The sequence below is a fragment of the Taudactylus pleione genome, unplaced genomic scaffold, assembly GCF_031769625.1.
Source record: "Taudactylus pleione unplaced genomic scaffold, aTauple2 ptg000290l, whole genome shotgun sequence".
In the NCBI taxonomy this organism is placed as follows: Eukaryota; Metazoa; Chordata; class Amphibia; order Anura; family Myobatrachidae; genus Taudactylus; species Taudactylus pleione.
The window spans coordinates 1892642-1912500 of record NW_028284692.1 but is presented as its reverse complement, the minus strand read 5'-3'; the positions used below and the strand labels follow the sequence as shown (position 1 = coordinate 1912500).

General features: G+C 46.8%; 1 protein-coding gene across 2 annotated transcripts in view; it reads right to left on the bottom strand.

Annotated features, from left to right (window-relative positions):
• Window positions 1-19859, bottom strand: part of WBP2 (WW domain binding protein 2) — a 42727-nt gene that overhangs the window by 10426 nt on the left and 12442 nt on the right. For both annotated transcript variants that reach the window (XM_088482684.1, XM_088482685.1), the window contains exons 3-5: window positions 11636-11771; window positions 8566-8658; window positions 3493-3624 (exon numbers count right to left, since the gene is read on the bottom strand). In XM_088482684.1, coding sequence (XP_088338810.1) covers window positions 3493-3624; window positions 8566-8658; window positions 11636-11771 — 361 coding nt within the window. The remainder of the gene's footprint in view (window positions 1-3492; window positions 3625-8565; window positions 8659-11635; window positions 11772-19859) is intronic.

Below are 19859 nucleotides of genomic sequence, written 5' to 3'. Positions count from 1 at the left end.
AATTTGGAAGTACCCAGTCCAACTTAAACAAGTAGTGGGGTACAAGCTTAAACCAGCTTGTACCCCACTACTGCTCAACATTTAATATACGAGTATGTTGTTAACCAATTAAAAAATATTTAAAATGTTTATTGTTGTTTGCCTTATCTACATTTTTGGCATACTGGAATCAACGCCTCCTCTGAAATTCTCAGCTAAATGGCTATCAAACTTTCAAAGCGGCTATCTAAATGATGCACTTGACAGCAGCCATTGTAGAGGTTTCAGGGATGTGGAAAGTGATCGCCTGTCCCTAGATTTTTCTGTACTGCAGTTAGTCATTTGCTGAGTTGATGGCTGAGAGCAGTGAATCGTCTATTGTATTTACTATGTCAGTTAATCAATAAACCAGTGAAGAAGAAATGGGCGAGGGGGAAGTGAATATCTACAGTGTTTTTGTCATTTCCGTCACAACCAATACAAACATATGGAACGCAATAAGGACATTTTCATTGGGCCTGTTTCTTTGTCATTTCAGACAAAACTGTTTAGGAGTTAAGATTTCATGAAAACAAGATGCAAGCAAAGTATATAACTTTGTTCTACTAAATTCATATATGTAGCTTTATTGCATTTATGTCTATTTGAAAATACAGGTCAAAAAAGCTGAGAAAGCTGTAACTTCAGCAGCTATGACATCACTGAATCGCTCTGTATATTAATCAACCAATGTCACACATCTCTGCCCAGCAAGTCTTCAAACCGCCACTGTCTGCTTGTCTAGATGGAGAAGCACGTGCCGCTAACATGGCAGCCTGGTGTACAGGAGTGACAGGGAGCAAGGTGGCCAAATCAGTTATTTCCTGAATATTATTCAGCGCAGCATTACATGCTGTCTCATCCCTGCTAGTTCCTATTGGGAATTTTATTTTCTTAAATACATTTCATAGAACATATATTAGTCCTCAGCGAGGCTTTTTGATGGGTTAATCTTCTTCCCATAGATGCCCCCGATGTTAGGAAGAAAATGCGGATTTGTTCCACTGTCTATGAAAGGGCTCCACAAATCCTGGTTGCCAGGGCGACCAAATTTTCAGACCTGGCAACTGGATTTTGCAAGGAACACAGAATTCCTTAGCATCTCCATTGCAAATGTGGAAAGCAGTGCTGGGATCAAGTGGCTGATCCCAGCATCGGCACAGCTGCAGGGGCAGGCAAAGGAGATGTGTCCCCTGCGGGACACATCCCTGGCCGGTGCGGAGATGCTGTTTCTGCTCCCAGCGCCCGGGTAAACAGAGGCAGCTGGTACCTGGTGAAGGAACCGCCTGGTAAAGTTGCAGCAGGCAGTTTAGCTCTGGCTGCGGGCTTACTGTAGCCCGTTGCCCGGTAGCCTTTATACATCGGCGGGTGTGTGGCTCTGGCCGCGAGCGGAACATGGCTCGCAGTCCAGCAGCCAAAAGGAGGCAGACGTGATGAGCCAATCACGGCTCACCGCGTCATAGCCCCGCCCACTCGCGACGTCTTGTATATATTTTTAAGCTGGCTACTAGATTTAAGAAAAAATTGTCGAGCCCTGGTCTATGGGCATGTCCCCTGGTAAGGTACTTTTTGCTTCGTGTTAGACGATTCACCACTTGGTCAACTTTCTACCCTTTACCGCAGCCTGGGCCATATTGGGTATATTACCAGAGGCTGTCTAGCGGAGGCCTTCTATTATTATTGGCCCTGAGTGCTGCCACTAAAAAAACACTCCAGGTTTGGATGGAACCAGGTATACCCCCATTTTCTTTGATTAAGGAAAAAATATTTTACCCGTTTCGGATGGACTGGTTGGAGGCATCCTTGGATAAGGAATCTAGGGTTGGCAAATTCTTTGATGTATGGGAAAGTTATATCACCACTCTTCCCTTGAGAACACAGCAATTACTCCATCAATGTTTTTCTTACACTTCATGGTTTGAATTGTTGATAACAATCCTCCGATACCATTGTCCTTCCATAGTCCGCATGGTGGCAGATATTATTTAATGTACATCTGTCATGTAATTTTGTATTCTAGTGTATATTCACATGACATTGCTTTATTTTCTGTTTGTTACTTATCTAATGGAATATTCTATGTAATTATTATATGTTGATTAGTGTTATATGCACTGTATTTCACTGTGAAAAAGTTTTTGTCTGATATGCTTCGAAGACAATAAAAATACAATTTAAAAAAAAAAAAAATATGACTAACAAGGTTTTTAAAAAATGTCATCTGCTGCCATCCTTTTTCAGTTTACAATGATTAACAGTATGTTGCTTAATATATGTATCATGTAAATCTATTAGTAAACCAAAGGGGCTAACATACACGGACAAGTGATACACTATGCTATTACAAAACAAATATTTGAGTTTAATGCGAATGAGAATATAATGAGAATAATGAGAGGGCTCTGACAACACCAAACAAGGCCTGCTGCCGCAGCAGCAACTTGCGCATCTGAGGAATGGCCATCGGCATGGCCTCCATCGATGGTCACCATTGATGGTGATGGTGACACAGAACATTGATGGTAGGCAACAATTCTATGTGGTACCATCGATGAACTACCATCTGTATTTTCAAGCACGCACGTCAGCTTGGCTCTGCTACTTCTGTGAAAGAGTCAGGGGCGGGACCCAGCTGTGACTGACAGCTGAACCTGTCAAGGAGGCAGGCCATCCCATTCCCAGCACAACACTATGGGCCTGATTCAGACCCGGTCGCAAGCGCTGAGCGCTCACAACCAGGTCGATGGTGGCCCAGAGCGCATGACGGAGCCGGCTCCGTCGTGCGCATGCGCGAGACCCGGATAGCGACGGGCAATCCGTCGCTCCGGGTCTCGCACCAAAGGGGGCGTGTTGTCGATGTTGAGTGACAGCACGCCCCCTTTGGTGGGCGGTCCGGGGGGGGGCTGCCCAAACGGAATGCGTTCCCATGAGAACGCCTACCGTTTGGGGCCGGCCCCACTAACATCACAAGTGATGTCAGTGGAGAGATTCCGGCTCTATTAGAGCCGAAATCTCTCTGGGGCTTTTGGCAACGAGACCCTACCACAAGGGTCTCGTCGCAAGCCCGATAGTCGCGATGGTCTTGACCATCATCATGGCCGCTCGCTATGCAAGCGGCCAAGAGGTCGTTCTTAAAAAAAAAAAAAAAAGAAAAACCGGCCCTGATTCACAGCGACCGGCTCTGAATCAGGCCCTCTGTGTGTAAGAACTGGGGGCAGCGTAGGGCTCCTGGCCCTGCGCAGCAGCACTCGGTACACGCAAAAAAAACCCATTGTGCCCATCGCTACCATCGATGGTGGGAAACCATCTGGTACATCCTGCATGGAGCATTACACAGGACACGAAGAATTAGGAAGTATAACTTTGTATTTTATTTTTAGGTCTGTAATGATTTATATTTAGGGCATCAGAATATATTGCCAACTTTATTTTCTATGTCTACAGACTCTAAATTAGTTATTGTGAAGCACTCACCAGTAGGAGGTGGGGGAAAGGCATACCCAGCGGGAGGAGGAGGATAGATCCCATTGGCTGCATTTGCTGGATAGGCATATCCTCCATTGGACGCGTATGGAAACACACTAGCGGGAGGTCCTCCTCTTGAAGCTGTAGAATACAGAAGAAGAATTTACGAGGAGATCTACTAAGGGCCAATTTTGACTAAATAATACGGTTTAGTAATTTACATAACAATTTGCAATTTACATAGTCTACTGAAATCTAGTGGCTATGTAAATGACTTTTTAAAATGTCAAAAAAAGATCAAATATTTTGCCAAACACCTCACAGAAATCATCACAATCTAACTGATTTCAGACAGTCAAATTTGTATGGAAACGAGCTAGATATCCTATTCATTTCAAGACCATAGAAATGCCTTGCAAATGTGAAAATGCGCCATGCTGTCCGTTTTTTCCTAGGGGGAGGGCCCACATTTTTTTTGGTTTGTAGCCCCAATTCCCCTAGGTAATTAAGACTTGTGCTGAAAAGACTAGACCTAAGGGACATGGCAGAGGACCCCATTCTGGGTGTTCCCTCACCTTAGTGTGTCTAAGCCTAGTTAGTGCTGGTAGTGGCTTTTTTAGTGGTAGCCCATGATCTTGATGGCAAGAGGAAGCTCTAATTTCATCGGGGATGATTTTAAAGCTTGTCACGTATTACATCCGACGTCTTGTACTTTGTTCATTGGAAATAATCGTACAACGGCTTGCGCAATGGCGTCACAAGGGGGGGGGCGGCCCGCACCCGGGTGTCACCCAACGAAGGGTGACACCAAGGTGCAGACTCCCCTTCAGTGACAGGAGCCGAGTGCTGCTCTGTAGCATTGAGTGCAGTACTCGGCTCCTGACATTGTAACTGAGCCGGCACTGCCACAACGCACCTTCTGCACCCCCCTGCAGTAACAAGAACGGGGCCACCGGGGTTCGGGCCTCGAGGCCACGCCCCTTTTTGCCGGCAAGAGACGGAGCCACGCGCACAGCGTCCTTGCCTGCACCAGGTGACACCACGGGGAGGGACGCCACTGGATTTGTGGTAACATCTTTTGAATTCTTGGTTTATTACATGAATTACCTGAGAAAAGGGTAAAAGCCCACTGTTCCTTTCACGTTGCGAGAGCTGACATTGTAGTAGTTCAAGAGACCCATTTCCATCATTCTATTTCCATCCCCCGTCTTAGCAATAGATTCTATCCCATGGCTTATTATTGCAACTACATCCAATCTAAATCTAAGGGCGTTGCTATCCTATTTGCTAAACATCTGCCTGTGTCTAATGTCGCTGTCAATCGGTTGGAGGAGAAGTGCCTACATGTTAAATGTTCTGTGTTAAATAAAGTCTCTACAATTGTAGATATTTATGCCCCCAATCAGGGCCAGCCAGCCTTTCTCGAAAAGGTCATGGACAGAACTGACTCACTTCAGTAGGGGGACATTGGCAGTCAGTGGTGTCTTGAATTGTGCTCTTGATCACCAGCAAGACATATCTTCAGGCTCCTCTACTATTCCAGGCCATACAACTCGAAGGGTAAGGCTCATGCTACACACTCGCCAGCTGTCTGATGTTTGGAAAATCCTTCACCCCATGGATAGGGACTTAACTAATTTTTCGCACCCGCATCAGTCCTATTACAGGATAGATTACATATTGTTGGGTTATAGACAACTCCATACCTTCAAGGAAAAGCCCTGGCCCAGATGGCTTTACCATCAATTTCTTTAAGGATTTTAAGGCTAAAATAACTCCATTACTCTTGGAGGCTTATAATACTGTTTCAGAGCAGACCCCCATCTCTCACCAGTCCCTGGAGCCCACATTACGGTCATTCCCAAAGAGGGTAATGACCCCTCCCTGTGTCAAAGCTACTGTCCAATCTCCATTCTTAATTTTGAAGTTAAGATTTTTGCAAAGCTTCTTGAAAATAGATTGAAAATTCAACGGATGACTCTATTGTTCACAGATGCCTAGAAGGCATTTCACAGGATAGATTAGTTTTATGGCCGGGGTGCTGGGACACTTGGGATTGGGTCCTGCTGCTTCCAAGGCATGCTCTCCCTTTACCACTCTCCCACGGCTAGAATTAGAGTCAATGGTTCCCTCTCTAGCTCCTTTGACTTAAATAATGATACCAGACAGGGATGCCCTCTGTCTGCCCTGATCTTCAACCTTTGCATGGAGGCTCTGGCTCAGTCTATAAGGTTGAACCCTTATATATATCGGGACAGGTTAAGGAGTATAAATTGTCTCTCTTTGCCGATGACTTATTGGCAAAGAGGGACAATTTACTCTCTTCCCAAAATTTCTCTATCTCCTGCAAGCTCTGCCCATTAAGATGCCTCCCTGATGGTTCTAGATATTCAGATTTTTATCAGGGACATCGTTTGCGGAGGTGGGATACCTTGTTTGAGGCTAGAATTGATGTACAGGTAGAAACATAGGGGAAACTACAGCTCCGCAATATTCAGGGGTATTACCACGCTTGCTTCCTCACTAGAATCCTAGAATGGTCCAGAGTGGATACAACCAAACACTGTGTACAGATTGAGAAACAGGCACTGACTGTCCCTATTTCCAGAGCTCCGTGGCTCCCCACCCTTCCCAGTACCTTCCATCCTACTATAGGAACCACACTTTCTTGTTGGAAGTCTCTTACAAGAATTCATTCAATCTCATCATTAGCCACCTCTTACATGTCGTTCTTATCAAATGATCATTTCCCTCCTGGGGCAGACCTTAAGCTTTTCAACATTGTTTTTTTTGAGTTGGACAGCTGGTGAGTGGGGGCATAATAGTGCCCTTTAAAGATGTGCATTACAAGAGCTACTGGGGAAGTAACTAACATTATCTACAGGTCCACCTTTTCCTACGATCTCTCAGAACCTCAGGAACCTTACATACAGCTCTTACACCTTTTGAGCACTTTTGTGCCAGTGCTACTGCCCCGACTCATGCCATCTCCCTGATATATAATCTTATCTTGGATGTTGAGAGTCTGTCCCTACCACAGTTTACTAAAATCTGTGAGTGAAAGATTGGCGATGAATTGGGGGGAGGACAGCTATTGAAGCAGGATGGTCACAGATTAGATCATCCATAACAAAACCACCTGCCAAATATTATGTAGGTCCTCCTCATGCCGCCAAAACAGCTCTGACTTGTCAAGGCATGGACTCCACAAACCCCTCTGAAGGTGTCCTGTGGTATCTTGTACCAAGAAGTTAGCAGCAGATCCTTTAAATCCTGTAAGTTGTGAGGTGGGGCCTCCATGGATCAGACTTGTTTGTCTAGGGCAGTGTTTCCCAATCTCGGTCCTCAAGGCACACTAGCAGTCCAGGTTTTCGTAATATCCATGCTTGAACACAGATGGACAAATCAAAATAACTGCAGTACTAATTAAATCACTTGTGCTCAAGTATGGCTAGCCTTAAAACCTGGACTGTTGGTGTGCCTTGAGGACTGTGGTTGGGAACCCCTGGTCTAGGGCATCCCACAGATGCCTGATCCTATTGAGATCTGGGGAATTTGGAGGTCAATTCCACATGTTCAACTCTTTATCATGTTCCTCAAACCATTCCTGAACAATTTCTGCAGTGTGGCAGGGCGTATTATCCTGCTGAAAGAGGCCACTGCCACCCGGGAATACCATGACATGAAGGGGTGTACTTGGTCTGCAACAATGTTTAGGTAGGTGGTATGTGACAAAGTAACATCCACATGAATGGCAGGACCCAAAGTTTGCCATCAGAAAATTGCTCACAGCATCACATTGCCTCCACCGGCTTGCATTCTTCACATGGTGCCTCCTCTTCCCCAGGTAAATGATCTACATGCACCCAGCCATCCACATGACTTAAACAAAATTGTGAATTTTTCAGACCAGGCCACCTTCTTCCATTACTACATGGTCCAGTTTGTATGTCCATTGTAGGTGCATTCGGCAGTGGATAGGGGTCAGCATGGGCAATCTGACTGGTCTGCAGCTACACAGCCCCATATGCAAGAAGCTTCAATGCACTGTGTTCTGACACCTTTCTATCATAGGCAGCCTTACCTTTTTCAGCAATTTGTGGCACAGTAGCTATGCGGGATAGAACCAGACAGTATAACATTTGCTCCCCTAGTGTGTCATTGAGCCTGGGGCACCCTTGACACGGTCACTGGTTTACCGGTTGTCCTTCCTTGGACCACTTTTGGTAGGTACTAACCACTGCATACTGGGAACATCCCACAAGACCTGCCGTTTTGGAGATGCTCTGACTCAGTCATCTAGCCATCACAATGCGGCTCTTGTCAAAGTTTCTCAGATCCTTACACTTGCCCATTTTTTCTGCTTCCAACACATCAACTTCAAGAACTGAGTGTTCAATTCTTGCCTAATGTATCCCATGCCTTATCAAGTGCCATTGTAACGAGATAATCAATGTTATTCACTTCACATGTCAGTGGTTTTAATGTAATGGCTGATGGGTGTATATATACACTAATATTTATTCTGGATTTTATGCTTTAATTTTTAAACTGTTTATTGAAGGTAATATTTTTATGTTTTTTTTATTTTTGCTACTAATTTACATATAAATATTGTAAGCACTGGATATTATTATAATTTTATGCACTAATTCAGAGTTTTGTATTTAAAGACTCGAAATGCATATTAACATTCTAATAAAGATTACTGTTGAACCTGCAATAATCAAATAAAACGGTCTATGTTAATGGCTCATTGAACTGAAAGGAGTAAAAGCGGTTCTTCAGTAAGGTTAATAACCAGGTCACAATCTAAGTGGTTCTCTCAGTCTTCCTAAACCCTGTGTTATATTATATAGGGTTCAGTAATCCTTATATGTGACTATCTACTGGTGATCAAGTTTGCACCAGAGACAACCAGTTGTAAAAAAGCAGCAAAGCCGCATTGGCCATAAGCACCAAAGGCCACAGGCCCAGCTGTATGACTGCTTGGACCTTATCAAATACAGCAAATAGTGAGGGATACCATCACTACATATTATTAGAGGAAATGAAGGAGAAAGTGGAAAACAAACTGCTTACCTTGAGAGGCCGCTTGTAACATGTGCTGGCCAAATTCTATAGCTCCCCCAGCAGGAAAACTGAGTTTGAATGTGGCAGAGCCTTCCCAGCCACCTGCATATATAGGATAAGGAAGGTTTGAAATTACACTTATTGCTTTTCTTACAATTCATTTTTTTACACTTAGATGTTTGAGGAGTCACATCTGTAACCGGTCATGTCTCCTTAGCGATGCGGTGGGCTGTTTATCATTGCACTCACAGAAATAGAATAACTATATAATGACTCTCCACACGAAGCCGGTTCCTTGTCACAGTTCACCTCTAAGATAGAGCATTAATATAGAGGCACAAGGCATAAAAAGAAATAGATTGAATTATTTCATTGTGATAAATGGCAATTAAATGAATCAATCCAAAATGTAAATAAAATAAAAAATAATTTAAACATCATGATTATTTAATAGCAACTGGGCATGCAAAAGACATAAATATTATAAATACACGCTCGCTTGTTAAAATACAAATACTTGGTGCAATAGTCCAGAATATGGGTGGGGAACCTTTTTTCTGCCAAGGGCCATTTTGATAAGTATAACATTATTTGCGGGCCTGGTGCATACCACGCCCCCTTTGTGTGATGTCAAAGGGGCGGAGCCACAATCGCCAGTGATCACAACCATGCCCAGAGCATCCTGAGGATGCTCCAGGGAGCTGTAAGGGCAGCGGTGTGACCGTCTGAAGCATCCTAAGGACGCTCTAGAGCAGCACTGCTGCATAGATTCTGGATGCAGGGTGCCATTCTAGGCACCAGGGGCTGGCTGGCAACTTTTGGCCTGGGGGGCAGACACAAGTAAGTGGCCCGATTTCTCCACCAGCGCATTGCAATGGAGAAAAGACACATGATAATAGCCTCTGTAAGTAAGGTGTGCCTAATGTGGGTGTGCTTTAAATAATGTAGAGAGGTTGCAGTGACAGCCAGATTAGGGAGCATCGCAGTGACTGCCATATAATACATAGAGGTTCGTAGGGACCATCAGATCAGGGAGTGTCACAGTGACTGCCATATAATGCAGAGAGGTTCGCAGGGACCATCAGATCAGGGAATATCGCAGTGACTTCCATATAATGCAGAGAGGTTCGCAGTGACCATCAGATCAGGGAATATCGCAGTGACTGCCATATAATGCAGAGAGGTTCACAGGGACCATCAGATCAGGGAGTGTCGCAGTGACTGCCATATAATGCAGAGAGGTTCGCAGTGACCATCAGATCAGGGAGTGTCGCAGTGACTGCCATATAATGCAGAGAGGTTCGCAGTGACCATCAGATCAGGGAATATCGCAGTGACTGCCATATAATGCAGAGAGGTTCGCAGTGACCATCAGATCAGGGAGTGTCGCAGTGACTGCCCTATAATGCAGAGAGGTTCGCAAAGACCATCAGATCAGGGAGTGTTGCAGTGACTGCCATATAATGCAGAGAGGTTCGCAAGGACCATCAGATCAGGGAGCGTCGCAGTGACTGCCATATAATGCAGAGAGGTTCTCAGTGACCACCTGATCAGGGAGCGTTGTAATGGCTGCCAGATAACGCAGTAATCACCAGATTATGCAGAAATCATCAGTGACCCACATATAACACAGGTATTATGAATATACAGTAGCCCTCACACAAAATAATAATACCCCCCCCCCCACATTCACACACATTACATCACCCCCAGCACCGACAGTATTAAAACACCCCATCCCCCCAAAGATAAAAATAACTACAGCCCCCCATTGCATAAGTATTCCAACACCCCCCCCCCCCCCTTCCCTCTCAAATGCCATTTAAACATGTACACCTCCACTGGCACTTACCTGCCTGGAAGGCTGCTCTGTCTCTGGTCCCTGCGGAGCTCCAGGGTACAGGAAGAGATCACACAGACAGGATAGACCAGTGAAGGGGCGGAGACTCGTGGTGAGGGGGCGGGGTCTTCAGCAGGGACAGGAGGTGATGGATTAATATAGTCAGTCAGGGTAGGAGAGGGGGCGGGGCCTTCCGGTGAGGGGGCGGGGCCTTAGCCGGGGAGAGGAAGGAGCCCGAGGGAAGGGACAGAGGACACAGAGGTAGGTGCACAGCCCCTGCAGCGGAGCGGCCTCGGAAGGAGCGCTGCTACATAGGACATAGGGTGACAGACAGCTCGGTAACAGGCAGAGAGTGCTGCCCAGCCGCTCTGATGCTGCTATAGTCGGAGCGACTGAGAGCACTTTCTGCCTGTCACCCGGCCGTCAGTCATATGATACCGGCCCTCACTGAGGCAAAAGTCTACCGGCCCGGGGGAGATATGGCACCCTGCCCCCCGGCCCAGCCCGCCACTGCTAGGCACCCTGCTAGCCAGATGAGCCTAGCAGAAAAAAGCTCAGGGGGCCAGACCAAACGATTCCGAGGGCCTTATACGGCCCCCAGGCCTGAGGTTCCCCATCCCTGGTCTAGAAGTATAAGATGAGGTATCAATTAGGAAAATTGATGATTTGACCATAAATGCGTATATTCCTACAAATACTACATATATGTTGTTATTTGCAAAAATGGAGAATCTGTGGCATTACACTAAGTTCTGGTCTCTAGTTCATAAAAAATATATACTTTTGTCTCAAAGTTCATAACGGATAGAAAATGGTTGAAAATAATTGTCAAGGCTCGCCATCCAAGAATAACTACAGACACCACAACCCCTTCATACAGCCTACAAGACTTCTCTGGTGCCGCTACCGACTAATGGAACTCACTACCACACCTGATCAGACTCTCTCCACAGCCTTCAAATCTTTAAACATTTTCTAAAAGCACATCTCTTTATTAGAGCATACCTACTGCCCGCTATGCTACCCACACTTATACACTCTCACAACCTCCACTGCGCCAACTTCCTCCTATTGTCTTAGCTGTGCCCTCATCCAATTAGAATGGAATCTCCCTCTTTGTTTTCATGTCTGCATTTGTGTATGTCCCTGTTTTATGTTTATCCTGTTTACAGTGCTGTGGAACATTGTGGCACCATACAAATCAACAAGAACAACAATACCAATAAACGTGTTTCTTACCACCAGGCTCTGCTCTCACAGCGCCCTTGATAAAGTTGGCTCCAAAAACAGGTTGCTTGATTTCACAATCTTTCATCAGGTAGAAGGGCATCATAAATGACTGCATAGGGTCCCTTCCTTTGGAAATAAATATCACCTGTAAATTTAATTGTAACACCTCATTAGCAGCTATAATTGTAATTTAAGCATCCAGGTGATGGCATATTAAAAAAAAAAAAAGTTATGGTATGACATACCTTTGTTAACTCTTTTTCTTCGAGGTCCATTGGGTCCACAGTCATTACGTTGGGTATGAATCCCAGCCACCAAACAGTTAATACAAAACGAGCTCTCTGCTCCGAGGATGCACCGGGTCCCTCCTCATATACCCCACCCCCTGCCTCAGGTAGCAAGTTCATTACCAAACTCAAGCAGGCAGAGACAAAATAAAGGTTAAGAAAGAAGAAACCCATACTCATGAGTCCAGACTCTCAAGAGAAGACATTTTCCGGAAACCCCCCCCCCGGAACTACAGGTGCGTCTGGGTGGGTGTCCTGTGGACCCCATGGACCTCGAAGAAAAAGAGTTAACAAAAGGTATGTCATACCATAACTCTTATTTTCTTCTTCGGGGTCCACAGCCATTACGTTGGGGATATCCCAAAGCACTAACCCTACGGGCGGGGTCGCTCCTGACTCTCGGAAGAGAGGAGAATCCTACGCCCGAAGGAGGCATCCTGAGAGGCAAAGGTGTCAAAGGCATAAAATTTGACAAAGGTATGGATGGAAGACCATGTGGCTGCCCTGCATAATTGCTCAGCAGAAGCACTCCGACGGGCCGCCCACGACGGACCTACCGCCCTAGTAGAATGTGCCGTTACTGAATCCTGCACCTGCATGCCAGCCTGTGTATAAGCCAATGAAATCGCCACGCTTATGACAACCATAAAGCACAAAGAGTGAATCAGACTTCCTCCATTTGCTCGTGCGTTTCACATAAATTCTCAATGCACGGACCACATCCAGGGAAGCCTCTCCTGTCGAGAGACTAGTGCCCTGAAACGCTGGAACTACTATTTCTTCATTAATATGAAATTTAGACACTACTTTCGGAAGGTAACCCTCCCTAGTATGAAGTACTGCTCTATCTTGATGAAACACCAAGAACGGCGCACGTAAGGAAAGTGCAGCTAAATCCGACACTCTACGTGCAGATGCTATAGCAAGAAGAAATACTGTCTTCGCTATTAGCCACTTGATGTCTATTGAATTTAAAGGCTCGAACGGAGGAGCCTGTAAAACCCCCAGAACTAGAGTCAAGTCCCACGGAACAACCGGGGGAACGAAGGGAGGCTGAATCCTCAACACCCCCTGAAAAAAAGCCCTTATATCTGGGCTCAGAGCAATTTTTTGTTGGAACCAGACCGAAAGAGCAGACACCTGTACCCTCAAAGAGGCCAGGCGGAGCCCCTTTTCCAAGACCGCTTTGAAGAAAATCAAGCACTCTGGAGATCAGAAATTTCTCTGGGTCATACCTTTTCAGTTTACACCACTGAAAGAAAGTATGCCAAATTCTATAGTATATGCGAGCTGAGGATGGTTTCCGTGCCTTCAGCATCGTCCGTATAACAGACTCGGAAAACCCTTTCTTCCTCAAGACGGAGGCCTCAAGAGCCATACCGTCAAAGATAGCCGATGAAAATCCGGGTACCAGCAGGGACCCTGTAGCAACAGATCCGGTCTCAATGGCAGAGGCCATGGAGTGTCTATGGAGAGAGACTGTAGATCTGTGAAGCAGTGCCGTCTCGGCCATGCCGGAGCTATTAATATCACGGTAGTGCCCTCTTGTTTGATCTTTCTGATGACTCTGGGAAGAAGGGCAAACGGGGGGAACAGATATACCAGCTTGTAATGCCACTTTACTGCCAGTGCGTCTACAAACTCGGCTCTCAGATCTCTGGTCCAGGATCCGTACCTGGGAACCTTGTTGTTCTTTCTTGACACCATAAGATCTATTTCTGGTAGACCCCACCTGTCCATGAGGTTTCGAAAAACCTGTGGATGTAGGGCCCACTCTCCTGCATTTATCTCCTGCCGACTGAGAAAGTCGGCCTCCCAATTCAGGACCCCCGGGATGAACTAGAGCTTTGAATATAGCTCTTCGTTCTAGGATGTTTATCGGTAGCCGGCTTTCCGCCACTGACCACTTTCCTTGGAAAGTGTGTGACCCCGTCATCGCCCCCCAACCCTGAAGACTGGCGTCGGTTTTGAGCAATGTCCAATCCGACACCCAAAAGGGGCGACCCTGCCTGAGATGCTTTGTCTGCAACCACCAGGACAGGGACAAACGCACCTCTGGAGAGAGACGCAGCAACTGAGACCTGATGGAGCGGCAATCCTTGTTCTAGCGAGACAGAATTAATTGCTGCAGTGGAACTGAGCGTATTCCACCATCCTGAAAGTGGCCACCATCGACCCCAGGACCTGCATGGCCACTAGAACAGATATCTGTATTTTGCGGAGCAATATGCGTATTCGCGATTGTAAGGCAAGAATCTTCTCCCCCGGCAGATATATTTTCTGCACCACAGAGTCCAATCTTGCTCCCAAGTGACACATCTGTTGTAACGGACAGGGTGACGACTTTTCCAGTTTATGATCCAGCCGTGACTGTACAGACATGCTACTGTCAGCCCCAAATGATCCTGTAACTGCTGCAGGGATTGCCCTAGCAACAGGAGATCGTCCAAGTAAGACAAGATTCTGACGCCTTGGCGTCTGAGACATGCCATCATCATCGCCATTACCTTGGTGAACAACCGAGGGGCAGTGAACAGGCCAAAATGTAGGGCCTGGAAATGAAAATGTTCCCCCCCTACCGCAAAAACGAAGACATTTTTGATGAGCCTGTGCGATTGGTATGTGGAGGTAGGCATCCTGTATATCCAATGATACCATATAGTCCCCTGCTCCATTGCCAACATAATCAATCGGAACGTTTCCATCCTGAAACCGGGGGCTCGAATAAATTTGTTGAGCTCTCTCAGATTTAGAATGGGCCGGTATGGCCCGTTCGGTTTTTGAACCAAGAACAGATTGGAGTAAAACCCCTCTCGGAACTGATTCTCTGGCACCGGAACCACTACCTCCGATGCTAGTAACGCAAGAATTGCTTTCTGAAGGGCCAAAGCCCTTTCTGAACCCTCCTGCGGGTTTATACAACAAAAAATCTCTGAGGAGGAGTCCTCCAAAACGTCAAAGCGTACCCTCGGGAGACGACTCCTCGAACCCAGGCATCCTCCGTCGTGAGGCGCCAGGGCTCTGAGAACCGAAGCAGTCGGCCCCCCAGGGCTTTCTGGGTCCCGCCTTTTTAGGTGGAAATCTCGCCAAGGGCTGACCCTTGGCCTTGCCCTGTGGCCGAAACCCCCGAAAGGACACCCGTCTAAGTTTAGACAAGGCTGCTGATGGCAGACCTGCCGTCTTTGAGGCTGCCATGGAGGCTACAATTTTATCCAATTCTGGACCAAAGTGCCACCACGGATTCCGCTGAAACCTTAGAGGAAAGAATCCCTGCATCCAAGGCGGCATCTCCCAGATAAGACGCCCCTTTTCTAATAAAGGAGATTATGTCCAGCTGCTCCTTCGAGGCATCTGGTAAAGACTCTGCTAGAGTTTTAACCAACTCCTCAATAGCCTTGCTACCCAAGCATTAGCCATTGCTGGACGGATGGCCGTTCCCGCCAGTGAGAAGATTGATTTGAGTCAACTCTCCAGTCTCCTATCCATGGCTTCCTTCAGTGAAGCCACTGGGATTAACAGAGTGGTGCGCTTAATCAGCTGCGCCATATGCGCATCAAGTGACGGTGGATTCTCCCACCTAGCACAGTCCTCTGCTGGAAAAGGATATAGAAGCGCCACTCTTTTGGAAGGATGGCTTTTCTTATCTGGACAGACCCACGCTTCTTCCATAAATTCTGATAAATGCTCAGACTTTCGGAATTCTGCCTTGACCACTTTCTGGCGTTTGAACAGGGGTGCCTTCGTAAACGGAGGATCCCCTTCCTCGATATTTAATATAGATTTCACAGCCCTAATCAGAAAGGGGACATCGGCTACTGGAAAATGATCATCCCCCTCCTCGGAGCTAGACTCCTGAGAAGAGTTCTCTGCCTGCTCCTCCTCCTCGGAGGCGCTGGAGTACTCACCTGTGTGAGAAGATAAATGGCGCCTGGATTTAGGCTGCTTTGATTTGACAGCCTGAGGAGGCTGAAAACCCCCCGAGGATGATGCCATAACCTTACAAGCACCAGGGTCCATCCAAGGCGGCCACATCATGGGCATAGGATGCATCTGCTGAGGCAAACCCCAAACCAGTGGTGCCGGGGCAGCCAGCCGCTCCGCCACCTGAGCCATAACCTGAGAAAATGATGACCAAGGAGGCTCAGGGCCTGTAATAGGCAGACTCAATTGGTGTGGTGGCTGTCTGAAACAGTTCCCACAAAGCCCATTTTGTAGAAAGTCCTGTGGGGATAAGCCTGCCTTGCAGGCTATACAGGATATCAGCAACGGGGCTCCCGCCACCTGACCCTCAGACTCCTTAGACATGTCAACTATGCCAAGGTTCTGAGTGTATATGTGCTGACTTTCTACTCTCAACCCACACACCTGTAGTAAGGGATAAGGGGAGAGACAGTGACAGTTTACAGAAATTACAGTTCTTTTACATAAGAAACAGTATCCACAGACAACAATCACATGTCATGCATAAACACATTCTGTGAGTCATACGCATATAAGCTCTTGCTACTATAATCAGCGCTAGGCTTAGTAGGATAGAGCCCTGTAAAAGCCTGAACCAGCAGTAGGAAAGGTATACAGGGAGACTGCCCAGCGTCCTGAAGGAGCAGCGTTCAGAGAGCAACTGACATACACGCTGGCTGCCCTATATGGAGGCTGGGAGGAGCAACCCACCCCGCTGAGCCAGAGGACTGGACTAGCGTGTGGATTGGGGGTGGGGCTGCCGGGGAAGCGGACCTCCCCTATACTGTTTGGACCTGCCCGGTAAACTGACATGGCCGCTGCCACAAGCCCCGGCTTGTCAGGAACATCATATCCCGGCGGTCTAGTGTAGACGACAGGCTGTTCTGTCCCTGACTGCAGCTAACCTCCGGCCAGTCCCACTGGCGGAGGCCGGACCGCCACTTGGTCCGGCGTCAGCAGCCGCTGCGACCACCCGCTTACCTGCCATCCCCTTTGATCCGGATACGGTCCATGGCATGAGAGCCCCTGCCGAAGCCCTAACCTTGGACCTGCCAAGGCTAGCGGTGCGGCGCCGGAGGAGGTAGTTGCAGCGGGTGGCCGGTGCGTCTCCAATCAGACGCAAGGCTGCTTCCAGGACAGCTCAGACCACCCGCCTAGATGGAGAGCAAAACTCTCTTTTTTTTACTCGTCTGCGGGACTGCTCCTGCAGTCCCACTGTCTATGTGGTGTACACACCAAACAGGAAGAACTGGCTACCTGAGGCAGGGGGTGGGGTATATGAGAGGCCCGATGCATTCTGGGAGCAGAGAGCTCGTTTTGTATTAACTGTTTGGTGACCGGGATTCATACCCAACGTAATGGCTGTGGACCCCATGGACCCCGAAGAAGAAAATGTATATTTTACCATTGCCAGGAGCAAATGTTCAGCTTTTTTCATTTTGAATGCGTTATAGATACTGACACTCAGAACATATTAAAGTAATATAATACTATTCAGCACAGTATAGGGCAATGAAGGCTATGGGCTACATTTTCTAACTTTTTTACATTAAATAGGCTTAGTCCATTGTGGCCACCTCTACCTCTTTCTTTACCAAATGTGGTAAACCATTACAGTGATCTCTTCTATTGTAGCCAGCATCTGGAATATGAATGTGTTATGTGATAAAACTTGCACCAAGTCGCCCCCCCCAATGCGCTTCGTCATCACACACAGGGTTGGGAAAGCTAATAAAATGGAAGCTGCAGACCTGATAATTCCAGTCCTCATGCGGTCACATTTCCTCACACAGGAGGCGCCTGTATTACAAAGTGCTTTGGGGAGCAGCTTGGCATATTCTCAACTTGGATCACATACAGCACGAATTAAAGTGTGAAAGTGATTATTCTTTACAATATTTTGTGTGTGTAATAAGGAAGCTTTTTAAAGTAAAATTCTTATAATCAGGGCCGTAACTAGGATAGTGCGACCTGTGCCATGGCACAGGGCACCGCAGGGCAGGGGGACTGTTTGGGGCTGTCAATTGTTTTTGTTTATTATCAGTCTTACTTGTAGCTTTCTCTTCTTTTATCCCCAGCATCTCCTGGCTGCCCCAGGAGTACCCCTATCTCTTGGCCCTTTTTCAGGTGTTCTATTTTATGTCCCTACTTAAAAAATGAAGGGGCGGGGGGGGGCGCCAATGCTCTCTCTGGCACAGGGCACCAAAAAAGTGTGTCGATATGCTGCATGTTGACATTTTGAACAAAGTTGTCCACAGTGTGAATGTTGACATGCAGACCCATTCGACATTAGTGTTAATATTCTGAATATCGACTAAATGACTGCATACCCACAGAAACAGAATAAGAAATATATGTTTAAAGGTATGACACTATATACTGTATGTGTAAATGTGAACAAAATGCAATATGTGTTTATAGAGGCATTGTACCAGGTGGTCATTAATGGTATCTTTATGGGCCTCCAAGGTTGGGTGAAACAATGTTATCCCATTACATGAATAGACCCAGATTCTTTATCCTCAACTTCATAAATGATTTCCTGCTATCGCCATCTTCAGGTCCTTATTTAAGAGTTCCATGGGGAAGTCTGGTGAATCTCTTTGCCAGTGTTACAACATAGATAGATTAGAAACCATATGTCTTGTGAAACACCCAAAAAGGTTTTATATCACTTAAAAACACATAGGGCCTCATTCAGACCCACTCGCAAGCGGCTGTCCGCTCGCAAGTGGGTCGATGGTGTGCACTGCGCATGCGCACGACGGAGGTAGCTCCGTCGTGCGCATGCGCCAGACGCGACGAGCAAAGGACTTTCCTTCGCTCGTTGTGTCTGATCAAAGGGGGCGTGTTGTCGATGTTGATTGACAGCACGCCCCCTTTGGTGGGCGTGCCGGGGGCGTGCCTGCCAGACGGAGGCGTTCCCAAGGGACCGCCTACCGTCAGAAGGCGGCCCCACTGACATCACTAGTGATGTCAGTGGGAGTGATTTTGGCTCTAATAGAGCCAAAATCACTCCAGGGCTTGTGGTCGAAAACCCCGACCACAGGCTTCTGGTCGCACTCGCGATGGTCAAGACCATCGCGACCATCATCCTGCACGCTCGTATGTGCTGTGGGTGGTGACCCACAGCTATATGAGCGTCCAGGAGGACGCTCCATTTTAAAGGAGGACGGCCCTCAGTATAATTAGATAGCAGGAGGAGTCGGCTAAATACAATGCAGTAGGATTATTTATTACCAGTGGCACTAATTGCCAATTGCCTCCCCTGGAAATCTGCTGACCCTTGGGAAGTCATCCTGTAATAGCCCACTCCGGAGGGAAAGGGATAAAGTTAACCAAATTGGCCTCGGCATGTCACTTGACCACAAGCCGAAAACCCATAATCACTGGTCATTCCCAGAGGCAGTGAAAACAGTCAGCTGTATGTGCTAGACATCTAGGACACGCAGGTGTGGATAAAAAGCCCATGGTGAATCTCCAATAAGGAGACAAATAGGAGTGGTGAAAAAAATAAGGAATAATGACATGTATGGACTATATTTCATTGCTTTACAATTATTATTACAAGCTTTTAGAATTACAGGATCTTAAAAAAATAAAAAGGGGATGTGGGGAAGCCATTTCGTCACACCCATTTGGATAGTCTCATGGCCAATTCGTTTTTTTTTGTTTGGAAAACATTGTGGGTAGAAATGGCTTTAATAGTGAGAGAGAGGTCATTAATAGAATATCTAGAGAGTTGGACCAATCAGTAGTCGATAATAGGATTTTTGGGTACTTACCGTTGAATCCTTTTTTCTGAGTCAGGCTGGGGGACACTATGGCTGAGGGACACTACAACCCATGGTCCATGGGTTGTAGGTGGGAAGGTGTGGATTTGGCACTAACACTGAAATCTATAACTCCTCCCCTCTGCAACCCCTGACTTCAGTACAACTTCAAAAGTGCCTGGTAAGGAGAACCAATAACCAATACTCAGTGAC